The 26,181-nt window shown below is 37.8% G+C and overlaps 1 protein-coding gene across 1 annotated transcript in view; it reads right to left on the bottom strand.

Moving 5' to 3' along the window:
• The window catches only part of CAB39 (calcium binding protein 39), a 39,013-nt gene extending 13,314 nt beyond the window's left edge, over nt 1-25,699 (bottom strand). Inside the window, exons 1-3 of the mRNA XM_063306729.1 lie at nt 25,475-25,699; nt 8,216-8,374; nt 1,566-1,730 (exon numbers count right to left, since the gene is read on the bottom strand). Of these exons, the coding sequence (XP_063162799.1) occupies nt 1,566-1,730; nt 8,216-8,329 (279 nt within the window). The 5' untranslated portion in view covers nt 8,330-8,374; nt 25,475-25,699. The remainder of the gene's footprint in view (nt 1-1,565; nt 1,731-8,215; nt 8,375-25,474) is intronic.
• Between the last annotated feature and the right edge of the window lie 482 nt (nt 25,700-26,181).

Genomic DNA, 26,181 nt, shown 5'->3' with positions numbered 1-26,181 from the left:
TAGGTTATACAAATGTAAAATAACTATTTTCATTCTATAAAAACAGTAAGATAAAGACAAGGCTCCAAAGAATTACATAACGAGTTCTGCACTCCCGCTTTTAATATGTGTTTTTGAACATTTGTTCCTCATGTTCCAGTTCTTAATGCTTCTGAAACACAGGGAGCTTTCAGACACAAGCCACTTGTGATACATAGGGGGGAAGGTGATTTGCCTTTCAAACAAATCCAACTGACTTCAACTTTTTTCATCCTGTCCTAAAGGCAGAATTCATGGTTTGTTATATGAAAATTACAAATACCTAAGAAATGTAATACAGCAGATCCCCGTTTAAGAACATCTGGTTTACAGACAACTCCTAGTTAAGAATGGACTGCCATTAAGACTATTATACTAAAAATTCAAGTTAAGTACAATGTTTCGGGTTAAATACACAATACTACTTTGTGTATTATTATGTTAGGATGTTATTTATTTAACAAACAAACAAACAAACAAATAAATATAGTTCCCCATCTCAAACCAGTGACTCTGGGTGGCGAACAGTCGTTAAAAAGTCAAACAAGTAAAACAGTACAAAGGAAATTAAATATAAATAGCAGCCAAGAGATATTAAAGTCTGTCAGTGTCAGCAGTTTTAGTGTGTTTGAAAATGTTTATTAAGTGTTTTATATGCATAGAAAGGTAAAATATATACTATAAACTAAGACAAACATTTGACTAACTGATGCTAAATAACTGTTCCAACTTACCTACAAATTTGACTTAAGGACAGACTTAGGAATGGGACTCGTTCTTAAACTGGGGACCTGCTGTGTAGGTATGGGAAGAGAAACCACACTCCCACAATGGCAGCTTGCCCAGTGGTTTTTATTTTTCCATTTATAGAATAGCCATATGGAATTATTGGGGAAGAATTCATCTTGTTTCTGGAGTTTTTCAGCTCATGTTGACAAACCATGTGTATGTCTTAGAATCTTGTACAACTGTATGTACCAAGAAACCCTTTTATACCTATAATGACACCAAGGCCATATAAGTATTCCTGAGAAGGTCTGAAAGTCATGGTGCATAAAATGTATATCCTTTTGCAAATAAAAGAAAAGGTTTTAGAAAACTGTGTTTTCCACAAGTTGACTTAGTGTTATTTCAACATTTAACATCTCCCAGATATACCTTAAGATTTCTAATTCTTGTTATCTAAGACAGGTTCTGTAAGAAAAGGTTTGGGTTTAGGACAGACACAGGAAACTAAACATCTTCCAGTTTTTTTTTTATTACACGGCCCATCATCCTCAGCCATTTGGCCCACCAAATGGACTTAATGGGAACTGTCTACCCCTAAAGAGTAATGTGGTTTCTTTCAGCTGCTGCAATCAGGTATTAGTCTAGTTTTCAAAAGCCCTTCAAATAGATACTAGGAATAATCCATAAATCCAGTAGGAATCCAATTTCTCCCCACATTCCATGTATGGAGATTAGGAAAAATAATCTAATCTAGAAATTATCTTTATTTTGATGAGATTCAAATTTGAAATGAACATTAGCATATTATATTTTCTTACCTCAAAATCAATGAGTTGTAGATCAGCTACTAGGGTGCTAAGAAGACCGCTGTTGTAGAGTTCTTGAGCAAGCTGGGCTACAGCTTCTGTCTGGGGTTCCTTTTCATTGGTGCCATATAAGATTTCTTTCATGGCAACTAGGTTTTTTGAAACTTCTTCGGTAGCCTGCACAAGGGAAAAAGCCTAGTTATTTCTAAAGCTAAAACCTTTTTGCTTACTAATTTTACTACTTTTGTTTTGTTTTGCATTTATCTTAACACATTTTATAAAAAGTACAAAGAAAAAAGAAAACTATGTAAAAAAAAAAATAGCAACCAGCTTAACAAAACCCCAACAAAATGGGAAATCTATAACATACTCATCAAATGGCATGCCAGCTTCTCATTCTACATTAAAAAAGACGGTTCTCTAACGTTACAAAATGTCATAAAATCAATGTCAAAGAATAACATATTTAGTAATTAACTATTAGTATGAGTAGTAGATAAAATTGCCTTTCCAAAAGCAGTTTAAGTTACATGCCTCTTGAATCCAATCCTTAATATCAAGAATACTACTTTTCCAATTTCTCAAAATAATTCTCTTAGCAACACCCCAAGCCCAATGTAACTATAACACCTCAAAAATAATCAAATTCCAGAATTATGGGACATAAATTTATCATAACAGTAACATCTTTACCACTGTAAGAACATCTCCCAGATTATTAACCTGAACAGTTCAAGAACTGAAACTATCTCACTTAGGCCATCCTACTTTTACCTAGGTAAAGGTAAAGGTTTCCCTTGACATTAAGTCCAGTCGTGTCCGACTCTAGAGGGCGGTGCTCATCTCCGTTTCAAAGCCGAAGAGCCGGCGTTTGTCCGCAGACACTTCTGTGGTCATGTGGCCGGCATGACTACACGGAATGCCATTACCTGCCTGCCGAAGCGGTACCTATTAATCTACTCACATTTGCATGTTTTCGAACTGCTAGGTTGGCAGGAGCTGGGACTAGCAACGGGAGCTCACCCCGTCATGCAGATTCGAACTGCCGACCTTCCGATCAGCAAGCTCAGCAGCTCAGCGGTTTAACCCGCAAGAATCCATAAAATACTAATCACAAAAAGCAAAACAATTAAATTGCTTCTTTTTTATTGTGAAGCTTCTTATTTATGAGCCTCTAAAGGACTCCTCTGGACAAGTAGAATACTGCTAGTTTAAAATATACACATCTTCACAATTATACATAGCATTCTTGCTTGCTATTTTTTTCTGGCGACTTTTTTCTGGCTATTTTTTTCTGGCTGTCATAGCCTGTAACAAGACAGGCTTGCCAAATTTTTTCATACACTTAAATACATTTGGGTTTTGACACATTATTGTGCACAAAATGGTTGCCTTGGAAAGGCCTGCATATTCCCAGCTGTTATGCTGAGTATACCCAGTCACAAAAGGAGAGAGAGCGAGAGCGAGCACGAACACCAGACAGATTGGCAAGACCAATGGGCATTATGGTAGGAACATTCAGGTGGTTTAGTTAATGAGACAGCAAATGTCTGAAGAATGTAAAAAAGCCAGTTACCATTTAAACATAATCTCCTGGAAGGATAAAAAAATGTCAGACAGAAAGAAGGGACAGACTGCTAATGAAGCTCATAAACCTGACTGAGTATTTTATAGCATCAAGAGCAATTATACACACCACAAACACACCACCCATTTAAAAATAAATGCTGAGGTTAACCAAAAAGATAGAAATAGATCAACATATATTCAGAAGCAGACCAAGAGTCACCCTAATACACTAGCCACACTTGTATGCAACTATTTAGAATTCTGCTCCCCAATCCCAAGAAAAGGCCTCTTCTTCAAGGGGTATAACTTAAGCCAAAAAGAAGAAGACCTTGTCTTTTGCTTATTATGTTCAAGTCAGGATACCTGGTTTGTCTCTTAATAAGCCAGAGTCAAACTAGAATTTGTTCTTGGCTTCTGTTCAAAAAAGTTCCAAAAACGTTGAGGGAAACTACATAAGAAATTATGCAGTTTTCCCAGCCTAACAAGCTTTGCATGCATTCCATGCTTTATTTTATACTGCTCCAATCATATGACTCTCAACAGTGTACATATAAAACAAATATAATAAAATGCATATAAAATTAAAAACAATTTAACAAAAAGTAAATTAAAGCAGAGTAACATATTATATAATTTGGATTTTTAATTCTGAAAATAATTTTCTACCTTCACTAGATACTTGAGAAAAGCTAAAATATATAGGTGATATTAGCTATCTCCTGAAATATATCTTTTAAAAAATCTATTTGCTTTTTTGAGCTTAAGCGGTCGTACCTGAACACATACTTTTCTTAATGAGAAGATGAGAATATAGATTTTCTTTGCTTTCCAAAAGTGGATCAGGAAATAAGAGGAAAATTCTATGGTTCTCAGATGGAAGTGAAGCTCCTGAACTCACTAAGAAATACAATTCTTAGTTAAGGAGAGGCTAGAAAGACCACTTCCTTCTGCTAATCAACCACTCCTCTTTCTGAAAAGTAAAAAGGGGTATAGTGGAAATACTGTATATTATTTTAAGCAAGAGCCACATATGAAGGATTCTAGGCCCGACTCAAAAGTATTGCGATTTTAATATTGCATTACAACAACCAATCTTCCCTTATTATCACTACTTTTAGGCACTTAGTCCAGGGCAATGTTTTGTGATCATAAAGTTACCATCTCAACCAAGAAGCTGATCAGGCAGACAAGAATTCTGGTATTAGAGAAGAGAAAAACTGGCAGACAATAAAAAAGAGAAAGTTGCAACACATGTTTGAAAACATGTAGTACTTAACAAACCTGATGCGGAAGGAGTATTTGAGAGGATATAAAATTAATGTTTTGATATTTCATAATGTTTCAACACATCCTTTGGCATAATGTGAAAAAAAGCTTTAAAAGGCCACTGTCTATACTAGGTTAAAGGGAAAAACAATATTTACAATCTAATTTGCAATACATTCTGAGTCTTAAACATTCTAAAATAAGGACACAAAACCGTTTCCCACAAATTACATTTAGTTGTCAACTGTGCAAGCATGACTTCCCTATTCGACTTTAGCTCTGAATTACAATCTCTACATCTAATCTCTATCTTCCAGGGACCTAACTTTTACCGATTTGAAAATCTTCAACATTTTGATGTTTACAGAGAAATATCTCACAAATATCTTAACCTCACCATTCTGAGAAAATGTATTTATTTAAAACAGGTGGCACTACATATCCCTAAGAAAACCTACAGCTTGTTTCAAATTTAAGCTATTTGCCCTTAATTATTACTGGCTCTATTAAAATATATTGAGTTACTGAGTTTTAGTAGAAATTATATACATTGTAAGTGAAATTATATTTGTCAGTTTAGAAGGGGGGGGCTTATGTTGAAAGCAACTGGTAACCAGTACAGTTCACAGAGCACAGGTGTTGCATAAGCCTGCCGTGGCCCGCCTATCACTGCTTGTGCTACTGTATTCTGGATTAGCTGATTTTTGTTCTTATGAGGTATAGGTTGATAGAGTGAAATATTTAGCCTTGCATGCACATTGCAATATAAATATTAAAATACAGGATCTTCTACACTAGCTATTAAATTAAGCTGGGCTGTATTTAAATTCTTTCTGTAGCAGGTTATAAAGAATAGTTTAAATGACAGGACAGCAAAATGCTTTAAGTCTCTGATTACTCTTTTTAAGCTGTGCTTTTCAAAAATGATTTTTCAGCTCTCTTACATACTTCACCATAAACTTTTACATTTGCTTTGATTTACAGGAACAGTAGTATGAAGTATTAAGAATAGTATGTTTGTTAATTTAATTTCATCCTACTTCTACCCCACACCCAAAATGACAAGCCAGAGATGTCTTGAAACATATGGAAAAACCTGTAAAAGGTTCAAAAGAAAGCAGCAAAGAACCCAACTAACCTCACTGTTTTTCAAATCTGCTTTCTTAGTCCTTATTTTATGATTTTGCAAGAGCCATCTCAGCGGAGTGGGTAATCATTCTTAACACAAACGGAACTTGTTTGAAGCATACCAACAAGACTAAAAATAGACGCAAATTAAGCAACACACTGGTTTTCAGCAATGAGTTTGGAAGTCTCACTAAAATTAATAGTGATAGACTTTACAAAAATCTTCTGATTCTCCTGATGAATCTGGAATTTCTGTCACTAAGTAATGCGGTCGTAAAGTGTGACCACATTGCTCAGCAATGACAATCCCTGCAGTCTCAGTTGCTGTCATTAACTGAATCCCACAGTCATTAGGCAAGGCAACTTTCTGCCGGCTTCTCACAAGCAAAGCCAGTGGGGAAGCCAGCAGGAAGTTGCAAGTCCAGGCCGGCAGGCAGGTAAGTGGCTGCTGCTTGGTGATGGAGAGAATGAGGGGGTGCACAGGGGTTCAGGGAGGGTACATGAGAGGCACCATGTGGGGGTGCTGTGAGGGCACATGGGGGCACATGAGAGGCGCCTTACAGAACGGGAAGGGTACATGGGGTGCAGTGGGGGTCAGAAAGGATGTGTGGGGTGCATGAGAGGTGCCACGCAGGTCAGAGAGGGCGCAAAGGGGTGCAGTGCAGGTTGGGAAGGGTGTGTGGGATGCGTGAAAGGTGCCATGTGAGTCAGCGAGGGCGTGCGGTGTGGTGGTCAGGAAGGGCATGAGAGGTGCGGCACGGGACAGGGAGGGCGTGTGGGGGTGCAGCACATGTTGGGGAGGGTGTGCGGGGATCTGTGAGTGGCTGGCATGGCATGAACACAGAGGGGCTGGGGAGGGTGCACAGGTGGGGGAGACTTACCCCAGCAACATTCCCTGCCAGCTTCTCTGTTGACTTTCTGGGGAAGCCAGCAGGGAAGGTTGCAAATGTTGATCACATGATTGTGGGGTGCTTGGCAACTGGTTGTAAGTGCAAACAGGTTGCTAAGCACCCAGAGTGCAATCATGTGACCATGGGGCACTGCAATGGATGTAACTTTGGGGACCAGTCATAAGTTCCTTCATTCAGCACTGTCGTAACTTCAAACAGTTGCTGAACGAATGGTTGTTAAGTTGAAGACTACCTATATCTACTTTAAACTTTTACAAAATATCTTTCTCCACTGAGATGTCAACAAGCATGCAGACGAGGGTAATCCAGTAGTTTCTATATTACTGAATGCTCAAAAACCTTTGATAAAGTCCTTACCAAAAGTTCAAAGTCAACTGCCATAGGATAAGTAAAGAAATTATCTCAAGGATTGGTTAAAAACAGAAAACTAAGAGTAGATGATTCAAAACTTCTTGTTTAAAGCTTCTTGAATCAAAGGCAGCATTACTTAAAAACTGGTTGATGGGACTTGGCTTGCTAATTTCACAAATGCATCATTTGGCCAATATGTGACAAAGAATTATAGACTCTAAGGGCCTATTGTTTGATCAAGCAGGGGTCTTTTTAGGTTCTCAACTAGATTATCTTCCTCCCTCCATATCATCTATTCTGTTCCTATCCAAACTGTCTTCATTTCTGTTCCTGACCACAGATTCTTCTCTGTGAGTTAAACACAGTACTCTATTATTAGGGTCAAAGCTATTTAGGAGACCTATAACTCCATTCTCCCCTTTCAATGATCCCAGTTATCCTTCTCAATGAGAAACAATGATTTACACTATTTATAGGCCTATTATCAATAAGACTTTAAAACTGATAGCACCTCTGATCCTATTCCCAGCTGGCAAAAGCTTAATTCAGGCATTAAACTTGGAAATATTTCTGACATGTACAGTACAATTGTTTCAAAACTATTTACGATTTTTCCAATGGACGTACAATGGCATCAGGATCCAGTGTGTAAACGCAGTTATGGAATTACAAAATTTAAAGCTAACTGAAAATTTGCTGAGTTAGTATTTGGTCCCCTAACTATAACATAGCTAAAATTCTCTTCCACAATAGGGAGAACATACAGCTTTGCCAGTGAAACTATACAGAGAAGAGAATTTGCACATTTGCAAGTAGGTTATAAAACACTGTTTCAAAATAATTCAGCTGTTCTACACCCTGTTTTATTACTTGAGAATTTCAATAATTCAGCGTTCAACACAAGACAGTAATTTCAGACTAAAGCTAAAAAACATGTATTTGAAGAAAATGTCTCAATGTCCAAAATCCAAATAGTGTGATTATATCCTCATCAAAACTAAGAATGGACTTGTTAATCTCTTATACTGATAACCACTTTAATTGATAGACTAATGAACAGTGGGGTATCGAACAGAAGAGAATCAGGTGACAGTGAAAATGAAGATGGAGAGTAAGGAAAATTTTTATTGAAAGTAAATTTTGATGAGATGTTTGAAGCATAAAGTTTGACTACCTGGGAACAGAGAAAAGTTTCAGAGAGAAAATATAAGTGTTATTAAAATAGTGCTGATGACAAATTAGCAAGGGTTGGAAATAGCTTCAGTAGCAGTATGTTACAAAGGTTATAATCATTATTTGCTAAAAATAAAACAACAGACACTGCTGCTGTGGATTAACAAAAATGCTTATGAAATTAGTACCTGTTCTGTCACTTATATGAAAGCATTAAACAATTCCTCCAGGACAGATCCACTAAGAAGGAAATGCAAACTTTACCTTTTCTACCTTCTTGTCGGAAATATCTTGTTTTTCTAGAACTGCCATGCTGTCCTTCAAATTCTTCACTATGTCTGCAGGAGACTTGTGTGATTTGCCAAAGGGAAATGGCATGCTTGCAAACTACAAGTGTCTCTTCTTCTAGAATTCCTCTTTTACCTGCAAATTAAAGGGGGAGGTAGTTAAGTGAAGTAAAAGAAAACATAACCACTGGATACAAAAAAGTAGACATCATAACATGTTTGTTAGAATCAACCCTGAGATTTTCCAGCTTCCAGTTAAGTTTAAGTTTAGACAGTCATCTCTTAGGGATGGTTTAACTGGAATTATAGCATAAGGAGTTGATGGGCTAAAGCCCACTTCCAATTCTGCAATTCAATTTGTTGTAGTGAACTAACTCAAGAAAAAACAAGTATTTTTGAGAAAAGGATTTAATTTTATGGTTTTGGGCCACAGGCTGTAAATAAAAAGGCAAGATGCAATTTATATTACCTAAGAATAGTCTGAATCCATCTAAAAAGGGCATGAAAAACTTGTAAGACTTGCATGGTTGTATGCCATGTCATTAGCAGGTCTAATCCTTCATTTAAAATTTCATAATTGCATTAACATTTATTGGTTTTTCAAGGTGTCGCTGATGGTACTTTGACATTTTATCACAAAAATTAATCTACAACCAAATTCAGATTACAGCAAAACTGAGTAAAGAAGGTACTTACAGAACAGTAAGCTTACAGGGCAGTCAGATTAAAGAAAAATTGGTATAGTCATGTTATCCTAAAAATCAACAATACATAGCTGTTTATAACAGACAACAGGCAGAGCTCCCTTTATGTATTTACAGTAACCAATAAAAAACAAGTGAGAACAGTAAACTGCATGAAAATAAACTTGACTATTTGCTGTTTCTCAGACTACTAAGGTGTTTAGTATTCTAATTAAAATGGCATTTACTTAATGCTGAAAAAATACCTCTCTTCCAAGTCATCTGTTACTAGCTATTTCTCATATCTATATAAGATATGCCACATATGTTGATTTGTGCTTGCAAATATTTTTCACTAATTGTTAAGCAACTAAATAGTTTTAGATTCCAAAATTCTACAGTACTTGCATTTATGAATGACAGAATAAAAAAAGCCTACTTAGCAAACAGCTGTAACTTTTTTGCTAGCAGATGAAAAGTGCCAAGTTAGTAAGATGCACAGAGATGTATAATATTCAAGAAGTTGTAAAAAATATACCTCCTTAATCTATTTTATAGAAAAAGGAAACAGATGATAAGCATCAGGAGCCACATGATATTTATAAATACAGGAAAGCAAAATAACACCATTTTACCAGGCTTAACAACTGACTTTCTCAAGTTATTATACTAAAGCACTGTAAAGAACAGATAGAAAGCTACTTCATCTTGGCTGCAAAAAATCCAGATGACCACTAGATGGCAGCAGAAGAGACATGGTTCACCTAAAAATATATCAAATCCACACAGGCATGCTTGACTATCAGATGGGTGTAAGAATGCCACAATTTACTGATACACTGTACACTCTATTCCCTTTCATGGTAAGTAACATTATGCTATGTGCAGAAATGGTAAACACTCATTTTAATGTTAAAAGTATTTAACTCATATGCACAGAAAAAATGAAATGAATTACAGATAATCCTCAATTACGATAGTACTTGGGACCAGAATTTCCACTGCTAAGCAATATGGTTGTTAGGCAAAACAACACGTGACCTCATCACTTAGTGATGGCAATCCCAGCACTCCTAATTGCCGTCATTAACCAAATCCCACTGCTCATTAGGCAAGGACCCATCCTGATCCAAGCCATTCCAGGTTGGTCTCTCCCAGCCCCAAGCCTCAGTAAGGTAAGGGACTGCGCCCTCTGCTTCCTCTTGAACTCCCCCACCTGCCTCCTCCCACCCAACTCTGCCCTTTCAGCCCCCCTCTACAGCAGCACTCCTCAGTGGCAGCAGCAGCACTGGGGCTGAAGTAGAGGCCCAGGGTCTTCAGCAGTCTCAGCCAGCTGCCCCCAGGCCTCAACTTCAGCCCCAGCACTGCCGCTCAGTGCCACTTCAAGCGCCATGCCGCAGCAGCCACCCCAGCACCAAGCTCTACCGCCCCACTGCCCTGCATTCCACAGGCCCTGTCTGCCCAGCTGACCTTAGCCATCTTCCTCCTGCTGCTGCTGAGGCCAGCCCAGCCCTATGTGGCAGCTGCTATCCACACCAGGCCTTCTTCCAGAGGCTGCTTGCGCTGTTCTCCAAATAGCACACCCCATTGTTGAGATGCTTCGGAAAGCCTCAGAAGCTTTCAGAAGGCTTTCTGCAGGGCAATGGTGGCCGACTGAGACTGCTGAAAGCTCTGGGCCTCTACTGCAGCCCCAGCGTCACTTCCAAGGAGTGCTGCTGTGCAGGGTGGCCAAAAGGGCAGAGATGAGGGGGAGACAGGCAGGGAGGGAGAGCTGAAGCACTCCTGTGGTCCTGAGTGTGGGCAGACTGCCAAGCACCTGAATTTTGACCACATGATCATGGGGGCACTGCAACAGCTGCAACTTCAGGAACCAGGCGTAAGTACCATTCGCTCAGCACCACCATAACTTTGAACAGTCGCTGAACAAATGGTCATAACTTGAGGACTACCTGTACGAAATAGCCACCAATTAATTAAAAAGTTTATAAGAATAAACATATACAAGAGTCTAAATTTTAATGATATTCAAATAGTGGGTGGCTATTTTGGCTAATCCTGAGGTCTTAAAGAATGACAGCTCAGATTTTAGAATAAATAGTACATGAATTCCCTACTTCTTTGTCATATATAGGGCTATTTTGAAAAGAAAGGTTTAAGGTAAATTTGTTTTCTGTCTGTTTCCAGTACTCCAACCGTAAAATGTAAGACAAGCCCTGCCTGCGAGCTATGATGTTTTGGGATGACTTCATTTGGGAGGCAAGTCAGGAGTGACCAATCATCCTAAAAGCTAAAAAACACAAAACTCAGTAAGTTTTCTGTCATGCATACTAAGTAGGCATTTAGTTGCTTTATGTGCCATCTTACTCCAAGAGATAGTATATGTGGAACTTCAGGTAGCTTTTCTTGGTGACACAAAATCCTTTGTTGTTCTGTCATTAGGTAAAGGTAAAGGTTTCCCTTGACATTAAGTCCAGTCGTGTCTGCCTCTAGGGGGTGGCGCTCATCTCCATTTCAAAGCCGAAGAGCCGGCATTTGTCCGTAGACACTTCCGTGGTCATGTGGCCAGCATGACTACACGGAACACCGTTACCTGCCCGCTAAAGCGGTACCTATTAATCTACTCACATTTGCATGTTTTCAAACTGCTAGGCTGGCATTAAGTTGTGCTTATTTTCAGAAAGGTAGCTGTGTCATGCGCTCTCATATACTGTTGATAGGGCAAGTATTAACTTTGCAGTTTTAACACAGTTCATAATCACCAATAATCTAACAGATGAAAAACACTTAAACACCAACAAAAGGTTTATTCTAACAAAAGTAACATAATTTCACAGACACCTACCCAAATTCCCACTTTTCCTGAAGTCGTGATTCTAGAACTTCTCCAGCTGAAAGTTTTTGGAAAAGAAGGGGATTGTAAACCTTCTTTCTGTTAAAGCTGCTGTTCATGTACACTTACTCAGAAGTAAGCATTGTGAACACATTAAGACCTACTTATGAGAAAACATACAGGGCTGCCCAACCAGCTTGTTGGAATCCAAGATAAAAGATTAAAGAAAGTGTACTTTTCCTATGCTAATGACTGCACTTGGCCTCTGAGTGGCCTGTATGCACTAGTAGGCAGGGTCAGGTCAAGAACTAAATCTGATTTGATTCCATTTATATGCAAATGTAATAAAAATTAAATATAATCAAAATGATCAAGATGCAGTCATGTCTTTTACAATTTCCCCTCTTTGAACATTAACAAATTGAGGGGGCTGCCAGGGACTGCCTCTCAAGGGTTTCAAAGGCTACATGTAGCCCTGCTCCTCATGATGCACACATAATGTAAAGTACTAAGGACTTCTGAAATGCCAACTTACCCGCTTTTAAGAAAAACTCTGTCTTTCCTATTTATGCCACCAATAAAACAGAAATGGGACAGGAAGAACAAGAAAAACCACAGGGTTGCAAGAATGCTTAATAATAATGGCAAACAGACGTGGCCGAAAGTATTGGCACCCCTCCACTCTTCTCCAAAGAATCCCAGTTTGCTATGAAATAAGTTGAAAGTGACACAAGCAAATGTTAAGAATACAGTTTGTTAATTCATAGATCAAAATCAAAGTGTCTGCTCTATGGACTATGGAATAAAGAATGGTAGATGCCACTTATTTGTGTCAGTTTCAACTTATTTCACCACAAATTGGAATTCTGTGGGGAAAAGTGAGGGGGGGGAACCAATACTTTTGTCTGAGTCTCCATAAATGAAGTTGTGGAATCTACAATGTTGATCAAGCTAATCAAGAAGGGTTCAAGTAAAAATTTGATCTTGGTAAATACTGTACTTAATACAAAAAACTGTACTATCTTGATTAAAAAAAGCCTATTTGTTTTCATCTAAAACATTTATATGTAGTTCCACATTTGTTTTCAGCATCAAACCCTTTAATAATACAGCAGGCCTCAGGGTGATGGGAGAGTAGGTACATACTACAAAAATCACAATACGTAGGACATTAATATCACCTTGGAAATTGGTTAATAAATTTGACACAAAAATCAGGAAGTCAAGTAGATGCAAAGAAGAACCAACTGGTTGACTTTTCTGAAGGGACAACAGAGGAACATACCTGCAGGGCAAACAATAATAATTTTTGTACTTTTGTTACTTGCAAAATACTTTTCCAGTAGTTGAAAAGCCTTTGCTGTGCTCTTTCTGAAAGCTCTGAAAGTGCAACTTTCTGAAGTCTGCACAGATTTTGGAAACCTGCTGTCTCTTTCCAAAGGCTCCGAGAAGAGAGCGCAGGCTTCCGAAGACAGTGTTCTGAAGGGAGCCACATGGAGGGAATGTTCGCCTAAGAAGCTGGGTCCGAAAAGGACACAGCAAAGGTAGCAAGGTGCTTCTGCTTCCCCCGCAGTGGGTGGGCAAAAAAGGCAAAAGGTCAGTGTGGGGAACTGGGAGAAGAGGCAGCTGGGTGAATGAATGTGGGCTGGGGTGGCTGCAGCTTCCTGGGGCGGCTTTGCATGGCTGGGCTGGGGCAGCCACAGTTTCATGCTGTGCTGCGACTCAGGGGTTTCTTGAGGTCCCAGAGCCATGCAGTTCTGGGTCTGCTTGCCACCCTGCAAGGCAGGGTGCAGGGTGACCAAAAGGGCAGAGATGTGGGGGAGACAGGTGGGTGGGAGGAGTTGAAGGCAGTGGCTTACCTTACTGAGGCTCGGGGCTGGGAGGAACCAAGCCCGAAATGGCTTGGATTGGGGTGGGTGCTTGGCTAACCACCGGTAAAATTCACTTAATGACGGCAAGACAAATTGCCAAGATTGCCATTGCTAAGCGAAGCAACCATGTGACGTCTCAGTTAATGAATGCATCACTTAGTGACCTAAAGTCCGGTCCCAATTGTGGTTGTTAAGCGGGGACTACCTGTACTGCTTGTTTATATGATAAATTCTGGTTCTGTTTTCAAGTTAGCAAAACTAAGGAGTTCTGGAAATGTATTTAAAGTTGAAATACTGATAAAAATCTAAGTTTATTACAATGTGAAAAAAACAGTATTGTATATTCTGAGTTTCCCTGTTCGTCCATTATAGGATTGTCTGTATTCCTACCAATAATGTATAGTCCCTACAATAAACATGATTTAAGTATATATCCTTAAGACTCGCATATATACTTGATTCATAGAAATAGAATTAGAAACCTCACTTGAACAATTAGTAATTGAGTTAATTAACAAGTAGAACTACAGAAAGGATAACAATGAAACAACTAAGGGTCAATTACTTTATAGGCATTCAGAGTTATTTTATCAGTAATGGGGCCCTGTGTTTTATTCATATGATTCCCATTTAGATAGCAACTTTTGTACTATGTCAAAAGAGAAACACAAAAATAAAATGCTAGAAAAATGAAAAATAATGTATTCAAAAGTTAACTTTTTCATAGTGATTAGTCAGATTTGTACAGCTGTTTCTCTTGTGATGATAGAAATGATATACTGATATATTTTTATCCACTGACATTTTCATCACCTCTTCACTAATTATCTATCTGCTGCTTCCCATATTACATATAATGGTAGCTGTCTAGAAATGATACTGATAAGAAATTGATAAGGTAAGAAGTTATTCAAAACTAGTAAGAATACTATTGGTACAGCATTAAAATCCTAAAATTGTGGCTGGTATCTTCACCTGGTAGTTAACTTTAGCAATGGATAAATACTTTGAAGCATTTCATACACCACAAACAAACCTCTAAAAATCGTTAAAATTTTGTATCTGAGCTCAAAATAGGTCATATACAAACTAAGAAATAAGAATGCCTTTTTAGCCAGTGTATTTTTTTCAACTTGTATTCTGATGTTAAAAAATTAGGAGAGAACAAAGGTGATGTTACTTACATCAGCCCCACCCCCGAAAAAGCAATTATGATCCATGAGCCAATCATCTATAAATTCCACCAAAACACTAATGTCATCATTCTAAGACTTCAAGAGTATACTACAATTTCTTCAATTGATTTTTAAACACAATACAATTGATAAAGTACACCTAAAATGAGTTTATATCAACGTAAGATTGAATTGGACATGCTTGGTTATATTTCAAAATCATGAAGGACTATATTACCCATAATCCATGAATTCACAGCTAATTATCTCTATTAGAAAGTTTCCAAATTAGCATGCATCCAAAGACACATGGTATTATAACTGCACTGTAAAGCAGACCAGAGGTGAAATGTACTCGCAGAAATGCACATGTTATACCATTGGACAAAGAGTTAACAGCAGCTACTTATCTAGCTTTAAATGTTAGCTGGCAGACGGCAATGCTGACACAATGATAGTATTCAGTGCCCTTAGGATTGCTGGTCATGGTGATCATGTGACACTATTGGCAAAGATACACTCCCTTGCATTGTTTTTCATTCAGTAATAGATGTAAACCCAAAACAAGTAACTTTGACGCTGAAACGAAACATGCCGGGCTACTACTATAACTCACAATAAAGAGGAATAGAAGCTTTTTCATATATTCTCTGACCTAATTGCTAATGTAAGAATAATAATAATGTTCAAAAAAGACAAGAATAATGCATTTTAGCCCTTATAGAAAGGCACAAAGCTGTAAGTTTTAAATCATTTTATTCAATAACTGCACATCAAAATGCCACACCTACAAAAGAAAATCTTTCGGCTTTTTATACCTAACGCACACAATGATGACAGAATAAAGGAAGCCAGATTATAGAATCAGAGTTATAAGGGTCCATTTATGCCATAAAGTTCCACTACCTGGTCAGTACAATCTGGCCCCAGGTTCACTGTTCCATGAACCCTTGCATAAATTGGTTTTCATGCATGCTGGATCATGTACTGTGTGCATGCATGAAAATGGTGGCTGTTGTTATTGCATTCCTTGCATCCCAGAACGAATATGGTCTTCTTTTGGTGCCTTCAAGTTAGTCTTGACTCCTGGCAACTGCCGGGACAAGTCCTTGCAGTTTTCTTGGCAAGATTTTGGAAGTAGTTTGCCATTGACTGAGGCTGACTGGCCCAAGGTCACCCAGCTGGCTTTGTGCCTAAGGTGGAACTAGAACTCACAGTCTCCCTGTTTCTAGCCTGATGCCTTAACCACTACACCAAATAAGGATTTGTACATGAATCCAAATTATGATTTTATTTGTACACCATCATTATATAGGTTCATGGCAATGTACTTAATGCACATTTTGTATTTGTCATCCTGTGCACAGTCTATATAAATATGAACCATTAAAGTATTTCGATTAAATATTTCCACATGCGTGCTGACATTTTTCATTATATTTATTCATCAAAAAGTAACACAGTTTTAATGATCATATTACCCTGCTTTGAAGGATAATTCCTAGAGAACCCAAAAGTAATTATTACGGCTCTGGGAAGCTTCAACTCAATGACAATTTGATTGAATTATTCCTTCAAACTGAATCAACAAAGTAATTAGATATATGAAATTGTATCACATGCTTTCAAATCAGTTCAACAATTCAACAGATTTTTATTTACAAATACTTTTCTCCCAAAATCAATTTGCTTGTCAAATCTCTTCCACAATTTCATTAAAATCTTGAGTGCCATGCAAAATCGTAGCAATTATCTGTCATAATACAAGCACAACTACATCCTATTATCCTTCCCATCCCCATTTTAACTCACTCTAAAAAATAAAAGAATTGTAGTATTTTATAATACAGGTCTAGGTGACATTAAAAACAAATATATTATTTTTCATATTGAAGTTGCCTGACTTAATACAAATTAGTATTTAACAATTATTCACTTCACATAATTGAATGAGATGGCATTTGTAATATAAGTAAATACTTTTGCCAATGAAAACTTTATCCACACATTGCAAATTAATTGAAGAGGTTCTTTAAACCATGAGGTGACTTTTAGTCAACTTTTCTATAACACAACAATTTAATCACATATTTATACATAAAAGAATTCCATAGTGTCTGAAATTGCCTTTCAAAACTTGGAGCAAAACTACTTCAACATATTTAAAAACAGTACTGCTTCACAGCTGGGAAAATGTAATGTCAGCTAGGAATATGAAATATTTTCTGCACATTTCAATCCTGAAAATGATAGAGAAAAGGAAAGTTTCCCACTTGCATGCTTGGTATCAGAAAGACTGTAGAAAGAAAATACAAAATTTAAAGTCTCCATAACTGCATATTATTTCAGATGCTCACAGTGCAGTACCAAAAGACTATTCGAAAAGTTGTGGACATGATACCAACAATAATTTAAGTCATATTTAGTGTGGGGGAGGTAAAGGGAAAGATAAGTTGTTAAGGCAACAGCTCCACTTCCTACTAAGTGCAGATGGAATTTACATACTGTTATAGCACATAAAAGGGCTGCTTGAGTCCTTCATGACAGAGAGGATGCCATAAATTCCACACTGTTCCAATATTTTATTTTAAAGTGTATGTATCCAAATTAGATAGATTGCTTCAAACACACCCATTGTAACTGATTTACAAAGCACATCATTCTAGTTTTGGATGAGGCAGAATTTTTTAGCTTCCCTAGACACTGTGGAGCCAGACATTTAAGATGCAAAAAGCAGTAGTTTCAAAAAGGAAGGAAGGAAGGAAGGAAGATTATGCATAATAAAACATCACTGTAATCATGAAACCTAATAATTCAAAATGTTTTGGTTGCCTATGGCAAACAATTGCCTCTAGCTAATAGCTGCATCCTACTAATATGGTATCACAACTGTTGGCACCATAAATGGAACTGCTGCTGTGTGAACTACAGAAGTGCTACCATGCTACATTGACAAATCTATCTCTGGATAATCCTACTGCCAAACCAAGCTGGGTAACATCTTGTATGGAGTGGGGGTAAGATATGTTGTGGGGAAAGGGGAGCACAGGCACAGAATCTGGACAATTGAGCTCTCTGTAAATATGTGGTAATATTACATAGTTACATGTTTTCATTATTCAAACAACTATTTCATTATTCAAGCAACATCTAGCAAAGGCATAAATAAAACTGACTTCTTCACATTGCTTAAATGATCAGGATCATTCATAGTTGAATCATATCGCAGAAGTCCCTAAGTGTCAGCCCCACTAGGTAGACCATACCAAGAAATCAACTTCACAGGAAGACAAAAACTACTTTTATTGAGACTGGCTATAACAACAGAATCTTGCAAGTCTGATTATGTTGTACCTCCTCCTCCTTCAGTGAATTAAAGAGGTATCTGTCTGAGCCGCTTCTGAGTGTTATCTGGAAGTTCTGGACTAAAAAAATGTTTCACACCTTGTCACCTCATCAATGGAAATTGCACATCTCTGTCAAGGTCATCTTCCTTACTCTCTACAGTAAGTTGGCCATTACTTAATCAAGACAAGTTCATACATAAACAAACACTCCTATGTAAGCAGCTTTGTTAACACTTTCAAATAAATATTAAAGAATTTACACTGTCACTGAAATAGTTTTGTATTCCTAATGCATGCAGAACAGCAATGCAGCTATTGAAATTGATTGTGGTATAACGCCTATTACAATATATGGCTGACTGGGTCCTTTAGAAATTCTAAAGCAATTTTATAAGATGTAGATATCTTCATTTTCTCCACCTAAGGAATGCTTCTGCTCAACACAATAAGCTATCTACAACCAATATCTAATATTTTGTAACAGCAATCACATAATAAAATCTACATTCAAATGCTTAAGTACTGATAGCCAACCTAAAGAGCCACAGGTGCATAGATTTGAGACATTTAGATATGAACAGAAAGGCCCACAGGCTTGGCTCTAGTGCAGTTGCCTGATTTACAGCCTAAACAAAAACTAGGAAAGTTATCAATCTCATAATTGCCACATTCAGAATACAAGATTGCCAGTATTATAATGTTCAGATGCAAGAGTACAAAAAGTTATTTCTATTCAAAAGTTTCCTGCATTTGGGATTGTAAAGTAAGTGTAAGAACAGTCATGATCCTCAACCCAATTTTCGACTCCTTGATTATGTGCCATCAAGTCAGTGTCGACACTTAGCGATGACATAGACAGATTTTCTCCATTATGATCTGTCCCTAACCTGGTCCTTCAGATCTTCCAATGATGTACCTATCACCACAGTAATTGAGTCCATCCCCCTTGCCATTCGTCATCCTCTTCTTCTCTTTCGTTCCACCTTTCCCAGCATTAGAGCCTTCTCCAAAGTTCAAAAGCATCAATATTCTTTCTATCCTACTTCTTCAAATTCCAACTTTTGCTTCCATAGAATGTCACAGGGAATACAATTTCGGATTATGGTAACTGACAGAACACACTATTTGATGCAGATAAGCCAGAAAATAATTCACAGGCCCTACTGATTGCACCATATTGTGCAGACATTCACCTGGCATCAGCCAAAAGATGGCCTTCTCTGCTCTACCATGCATTTACTATCATGAACAATCTTCTCTTAAATAAAGCAAACACCATCAAGTTATAATTTAGGCTAACACTGTATATATTGTTATTCATCTTAGTGTCAGAAAACACATGATTGTGTTGATTTTTTATATCTATGTTATATTGCATTTGATTCTTTACATTTTATCCTACTTCATTCTTATATATTTTTTAAAACTGTTCACTGTCCAGATACTTAGCTGACAGTATTTACTAATACTAAAATATTAGTATTTTAATTAAATCAATAAATTGTGGCATACAGTAGTCCTTGTTAGCAACCACAATTGGGACCAGCAGCTGTCATTAAGTGAAGCGGTCACTAAGTGGGAAATCATGGGACCGCAACTGTACTTTCCTTTTCCCCATTCCCCCCCACCATTTGGAATGCTCACCCTAGCACTGGGATAATTAGCAAGAAGGGAATCAATGTTTGTATTTACATTCATTGGAGAGGAAGGGATTACAAGAGAGAAAGTAGACACACAATGGGGAATACATACTGCACTCCACCACCCCCGCCACCTAGCAGCTGCCTCACAAAAGGCCAGGCTAGGCGTGCCTCAGCAGCAGGAAGATGATGGCAAAGGTCTGGCAGAGTGCAGGGTGGCAGTGCAGCGGGGGTAGCAGCACACAGGGTGGTAGGTGCAGCAGAGTGCAGGTCAGCCAAAAGGGCAAAGATTGGGGGCAGATAGGTGGGGGAGGGGGGGAACTGAAGCAGAGGCAAGCTTGACAGGGCAGAAGCAGCATGAGACCCTGGCCTAACAACTGCAACTGGGACTAGCGAAACTGCCATCACTAAGCGATGCAATCACGCAATGTTTCACCTAATGACCACATCACCTAGCAATGGAAATTCAGGTCCCAATTAGGGTTGTTAAGCAAAGACTACCTGTAAAGTTATTTTTTCAGCACTGTCATAACTTTGAATGGTCACTGAAAGAGGCAATCACCACCAAGGTCTACTTGTACTTGTAAAAAAGATTAGCTAGCAATAATATAAATAAGTAAGTATGCATTGAAAGTGTGTGTTCATATAGCACTTGTCAAGATAAAGCTGCTAGAGCTTTTCCTGGGATTGGAAAGCTGTTCACAGCTTCAGCATGATCCCAGGAAAAGACACATCTGGTTTAAGGTGACAGGTACTACATGCGTGCCTGTGCCCACACCAAAACACCGTGTCCCCTTCCCAATCCACAGTATTGCTCCACTATAAAAACAGTGGTAATATAGCTGTAAAAGTATCATATAAAAGATAAATGGGGGCAATATTGTGGCACCAATCCTGTGGAATAACCTCAACTTTTTACCCTACTTTATTCTGAAATAATTTCAGAATCTGTAAACCAATTTGGGACTGTTTACAAGGATAACTAATATAGAAATAATTTAATATAAAAACTACCCATTTTAAAAGTTATATCAGGACTAGGTGTTACAACTTAAGTGCTGCCAATAAACAAAACATAGATCTACTATAGCAGCATTAAGTCCCATCCTGTAACACCAGAAAAAAATGTTGTGTAGAAGACAAAGTCACAAACTTAGACTACTGTGACTCAGTTCAATCCCATGAGGCAACCCTAATATGACTGGAATTTTGTTTCTTACAAGCACAACCAGGACAGAGGTGCCAAAATTCAGTAACTTACCAGATACTGTTTAAATAAATACTCAAGGGAGTATTTATTTGCACAAGGGAGTGAGAAGGGTCTCTAGATACCCCACCTGTAATTGTAATTCTTATGTTCTTTCCTGCCCCCCTCCCCCAATTTTATGCCATCTGAAATGTCTTCTGACAGTTAGGATTTGCTTTCCAAAAGCTTGGAATAGACTAAAAACAATGTAGGAAAGCAAATTACATGTTCAAACCCACTGCTTTTTTTCAAATTATCAATTCAATCTCAACCTTTTATGTTGCTTTTCACAGTCTATTTCCTTATTATGGTGGATATAAAATTTTTTAATAAAATTAGGCATGTCGCAGATACAGGACATAATATTTGCACACATTCTAGATTACAGAGGTCAATTTGCAATTTAATGAGAGGAACTTTTTAAAATAGTTACTTGAATACATAACCAAGAAATTCAGGGACAATTTAAAACTTTGCATGAACATGTGTTTTACATTGTAAGGAAAAGAGCAAACAACTTTGCACCAATCAGTTCTACGCTTTTAAAATATTCAACTCCAAAGCTTAAGACTGACATCCACAGTGTATATTTAAATAATGAAAACAAGGTGGAAAACTATGCATGACAAGATGGCCAAATAATTAAATTTGGTTACAAAATCGTCAACTTGATCCTAAAAATGTGTACTGATGTGTCTGCCCATAATTTCATACTTCGCATTCCTGTAACTGCAACTGTATTTAAAGCATTTACTTATCGGTGCCACAAATACTGCCTGATTTTACTATGAAAATTAGGATGACTGAAGTGCCATGGATCTAATATTTATTCTGTAATTATTTTCTGAAATAAAGATGTTTTATTCTCAAAGCAAATTGTAAATGTTACTATACTTATCTTGATGTGCTTTTAACTGCTAGATTTCCCTTTAGAATAGAAATTAAAGAATTGTAGTACAACAATAGTTTATTTCTGGCTCTTCAATTATTAATCTAAAAAGCAGGTGCCTATCTAATGAAAAGACCAGCACACATACCACGAACACTTCAGAACAGATTTTTTTTTAATGAAGTATGATGAAAGTAGAAACCAATCCTGGAATATATACATACATTATCTGTTGTATTTTCTAAGCCAACCAATCAAATTTACTACCATCTCAAATAAATAGCAACGATTCATTGCTGCTTCATATTAAAACAAAATAGGAGACATACAGGTTAAATAAAACTACACAAATCAATGTAAAATGCAGTAATAGAAGGGAAAACCAGTGCTCTCTATCTTCTTACACTTTTTGCTCTTCTGGCAAGGTGAAAACCATATTCTCCTACTTGCTGCATGATTTTAGAGTCCTGATTTGCATGTAAACAGCACTGATAAAATCATCATGAGCACCTAATTTTTTTTTCTGTTATGGAAGATATCTTAGCTTTTCTAAATCAGTCAATCATGCAACAAAGACACTCTGAAAATTCACTGTTAGACTTCAGTGATGGAAAATGTCATTTGCCTTTGAATATTCTACAAATTAAACAATTATTACCATATTAAGATTAAAAAATATAATGTACATTGTTTAAATATCAAGAAAATCTAGTTGCAGTATGATTTAAATACAAGTCTGATTAGTAAAACAACTTCCAACTTGAGGAAATGTCTTGAAATTGTTTTTAAAGGAGAAAGCCACATGGAAGTACATCTTCAGAGCTCTATGTTTTAATTAGTGATGTCATTTTTATTTGACTTTAATTTTGCAAATATTAGTCTTACCCTCATGAATTCATGACATTACTTAAAATGCTAGATTTCTAAAGAACTATAGAACTAGACAGATATTAAGTAGCCTTTGTTAAAACAAAACTATAGTAAGGATACTACAATTTAATTTTAAAAACTAATGTTAAAAAGTGTCAATCATATTAGAATCAGAAAAGTTCTTCCCCTCCTGAACAAATATTTTATCTTAGTAATCTAGACATTTAAGGGATGTAGAGCATTCTTAACATAACTTCACAGAATCAGTCATTGGCCAGTGACTAACAATAATAAAAGACTTTTAAGAGATTATATCATATAACACTGGAAGTCAGTAGGCATGCATGCACAGTAAACTGTTATGTGATTTCCAAAAGGCATGTAACTGCAAAGAATATTTACAGGAATAATGCAAATAATGGCCAAGATCCAAAAAGCCACACCAGGAGGGGTTTCTCAGATACTCCATTCTAAGTGCAACCTTTCAAGCCCCATGAAAAGCTGCCCCAAATGTCACCAGAGGGAGGCACCAAAAGAGAGAGAGACAGACAGAGACAGAAGGAACACTGATACTGAGAGAAAATAAATGCACATTTAATTTAAGGAACTCTATGATTGCTAAACTTATAGTCATATCTTTAGAACTGTTACCAAACGTGTCTGATTTGTTATGTTATTAAGCAACTATAGTGCTTTATTACTGGAAGTTATTAGGATTCAGTGAAGAGAAACTACATCAAATAACCAATTTCTTACATAGTTGTACTATATTATTTACATGCCTTTGTTCTCTGAAAAAAGAATATGAACACTTTTATTAAATGAAAATCATCAACAATTTTGTGAAGGTTACATTAGTATCTTAATCATATTTGTCTTAAATAACAAACAGCTATTTCAACAGGTTTGCTATAATAGTTAAAATTATGCATCCACTGAGTATAAAGTCAATACAATTTAAGCAGCCCACTGTATGTATGCAGTCTAAAGACAAACTGCACTTTATTTTCTATATAATGTAGCATCTGAGTTCTTAAAAATATTGTAGTAGAGAAATAAAGTAAAAGAATAAATAATGACAACTTGAATGCTAAGTATAAAAAATATTCAATTTTCAACCCATTTTCCTCAGTACCTACAAATAAATCCAGAATTTAATATAGTTTCACATATGTTTGTAGTAATTTATTAGCCTTACCTACAGCATATGTCATATTAAGCTATATCAAAAGCATACTTTCCTTTAACATTTCTTGGAATGTGTATACAAGAACATTTCATCAGGAAATAGTTCAAAATGGTCAAATACTTTTGTTTATCTTTTATGATTATTATGACTATTTTTAGAAAGGAAAAGAAAATTGCTTACACCTTTATACTTCTATTTTACATCCACTTTCAGCATGGAGTTTTATTATCAGTTTTTCCACTGAAAAAGAGGAACTCATTTGCTCAAGAGTTTTTTATTCCGATCTTACATATATACACACCTCAGATTTTAGAATCAGCTTGTCTATAGTCCATGTTTGTAACTTCTGTTTGATTTGAAACATGATGTCGTTAATACTTAAGTTTTATTTAAAGAAGCAACTTCATTAAGCAACACATTTTCTGAATACCTTGATGTACAATTTCTGAACAAGAATCTACACGGCTTTTTAGTTGCCTTCTAACTGCTATTCTTGATACATTACCAAGAACTGAAAAAATAAATCCCAGCTCTATGAAAACTAATACAATTTGTTTAAACATTACAGAGACAAATTATCTAGCTCTATAGTGGACTGAATACACACATACAAAAAAAAGCAGATCAAACCAATTAACTCAAGAAAACATACCACCGAGAGTTATACAGTAATCACTCTAAACATAAGTATTAACTACTACCATATTCAGATGTTTAAACATAGGCCCAGGCCTATTCATCTATAGCATTTATCAAACGAAACTAGCAATTAAGATGAGCTACCCTGATCGATATAGATACATTCACCCAAACTGGGCCTCTCTGTGCAAGTGTTTTGCAAGAGAAAAGCAAATAAGCTTTCATTTCTGCAGCACCACGAAACTGGATGAACAAACCTAATGAGAATCTCTTTGCTTTTCAGAGTTTTAAAGGCCGTATTAAAAAAAAACACTAACATTTCCGGATTGAACGAGGTCTCTCGTTCCCTAAATACTGTGAGACAGGACCGTGAGGTAAGCCTTTTTAAAGCAAAGAAAGTTTTCCTGCTAACAATGCTCAGCACTCCCAGCAGTAGAGGACAAGGAGCAGCCCCAGGTCGCCCACGAGCGCGTCTCTTGTGGACCTCGTTTAACAATGAATCCGGAACTGATTCCCACCTCGCAGTTCCAGTGACGATCTCTGAGGTGGCTTAGAAGCCATAGTTGTGGGAAACGACGGGAGCGACTACCCCTTTCTCCTCTCGCCACACAACGAGGATAAGCCGGGCCGGACCGTCGGAGAGGACACCCCAAGGCTCGAAGTCACCCTTCCCTCGCCCACCACGCGACCAAGGCGGCTGGAAGGCAGAGCTCTTAACTCGCCCGGCCAGGCGAGGCCTCGGAGCAGCAGAGGCGCAAAGGATGCTCCCTAAGACAGGCCGCCTCCCCAGGCTCAGCTCCACGATGGGCTTGGTCAGCTGCGGCCCGCAAGGCCCGAGAGGACCCAACGCAACCTACCTTCTTCCTGCGGCGAAGAGGCGGCGGGCGGCCTCGGCCTGCTGTCGCTGAAAGGTCGGCTCGCTTTCAGACGAGGCCCCGGCCGGCTAGTTATCGGCCTCGCTGGCCCCTCCCTCGCCCCGCGGTCCTGGCTGTGCAGCGACCCGACCCCTTCCTTTCCTTTCTCCTCACCTCTCTTCCCTTCCCTTCCCTTCCCAGCCCGGCGGCGGATACTAACGACTGACGAGCAGTGGCGGGAAGGGAAAGTAAGCTCGTGCCCGAGGTGGAACGCGAGCTCGCTGCTTCCCTCTGCGGCGCGGAGGGATCAGAGCAGCCGGTGCCGCCCAGGCGCTCTTCAGCGCCGGCTCGGATTCTTGAAATGCGGGAGCTCAATGGGAGGCCGAAAGGGAATGCCTGTGGAGCTGGGCGAAGTCCGCAGTGTCGGCCCCTCAGTGTTGTCAGTCGCCGTCTGACCTGTAATTAAGATGTTTCTCAATTTTATCGAGGTATTTAGCAACCACGCACTAAGCTATTTAACCCTGCTTCATTTTCTGGATTTGCACAACATCCTGCACTATAAATAACTGCACAGTCTGAGCGTTTACACTAAGCTAGGTTAAAATATGCTTGGCTAGTTTGTTCCTAGGTATGTCAAGGGAACATAAACATACTGTTACTAACACACCAAGGTTGCAGGAAGAAGAAATGTAAGCCTGCTCCCATTTCAC

The sequence above is a fragment of the Candoia aspera genome, chromosome 6, assembly GCF_035149785.1.
Source record: "Candoia aspera isolate rCanAsp1 chromosome 6, rCanAsp1.hap2, whole genome shotgun sequence".
Lineage (NCBI taxonomy): Eukaryota > Metazoa > Chordata > Lepidosauria > Squamata > Boidae > Candoia > Candoia aspera.
This window is presented reverse-complemented; position numbering and strand designations above follow the sequence as displayed.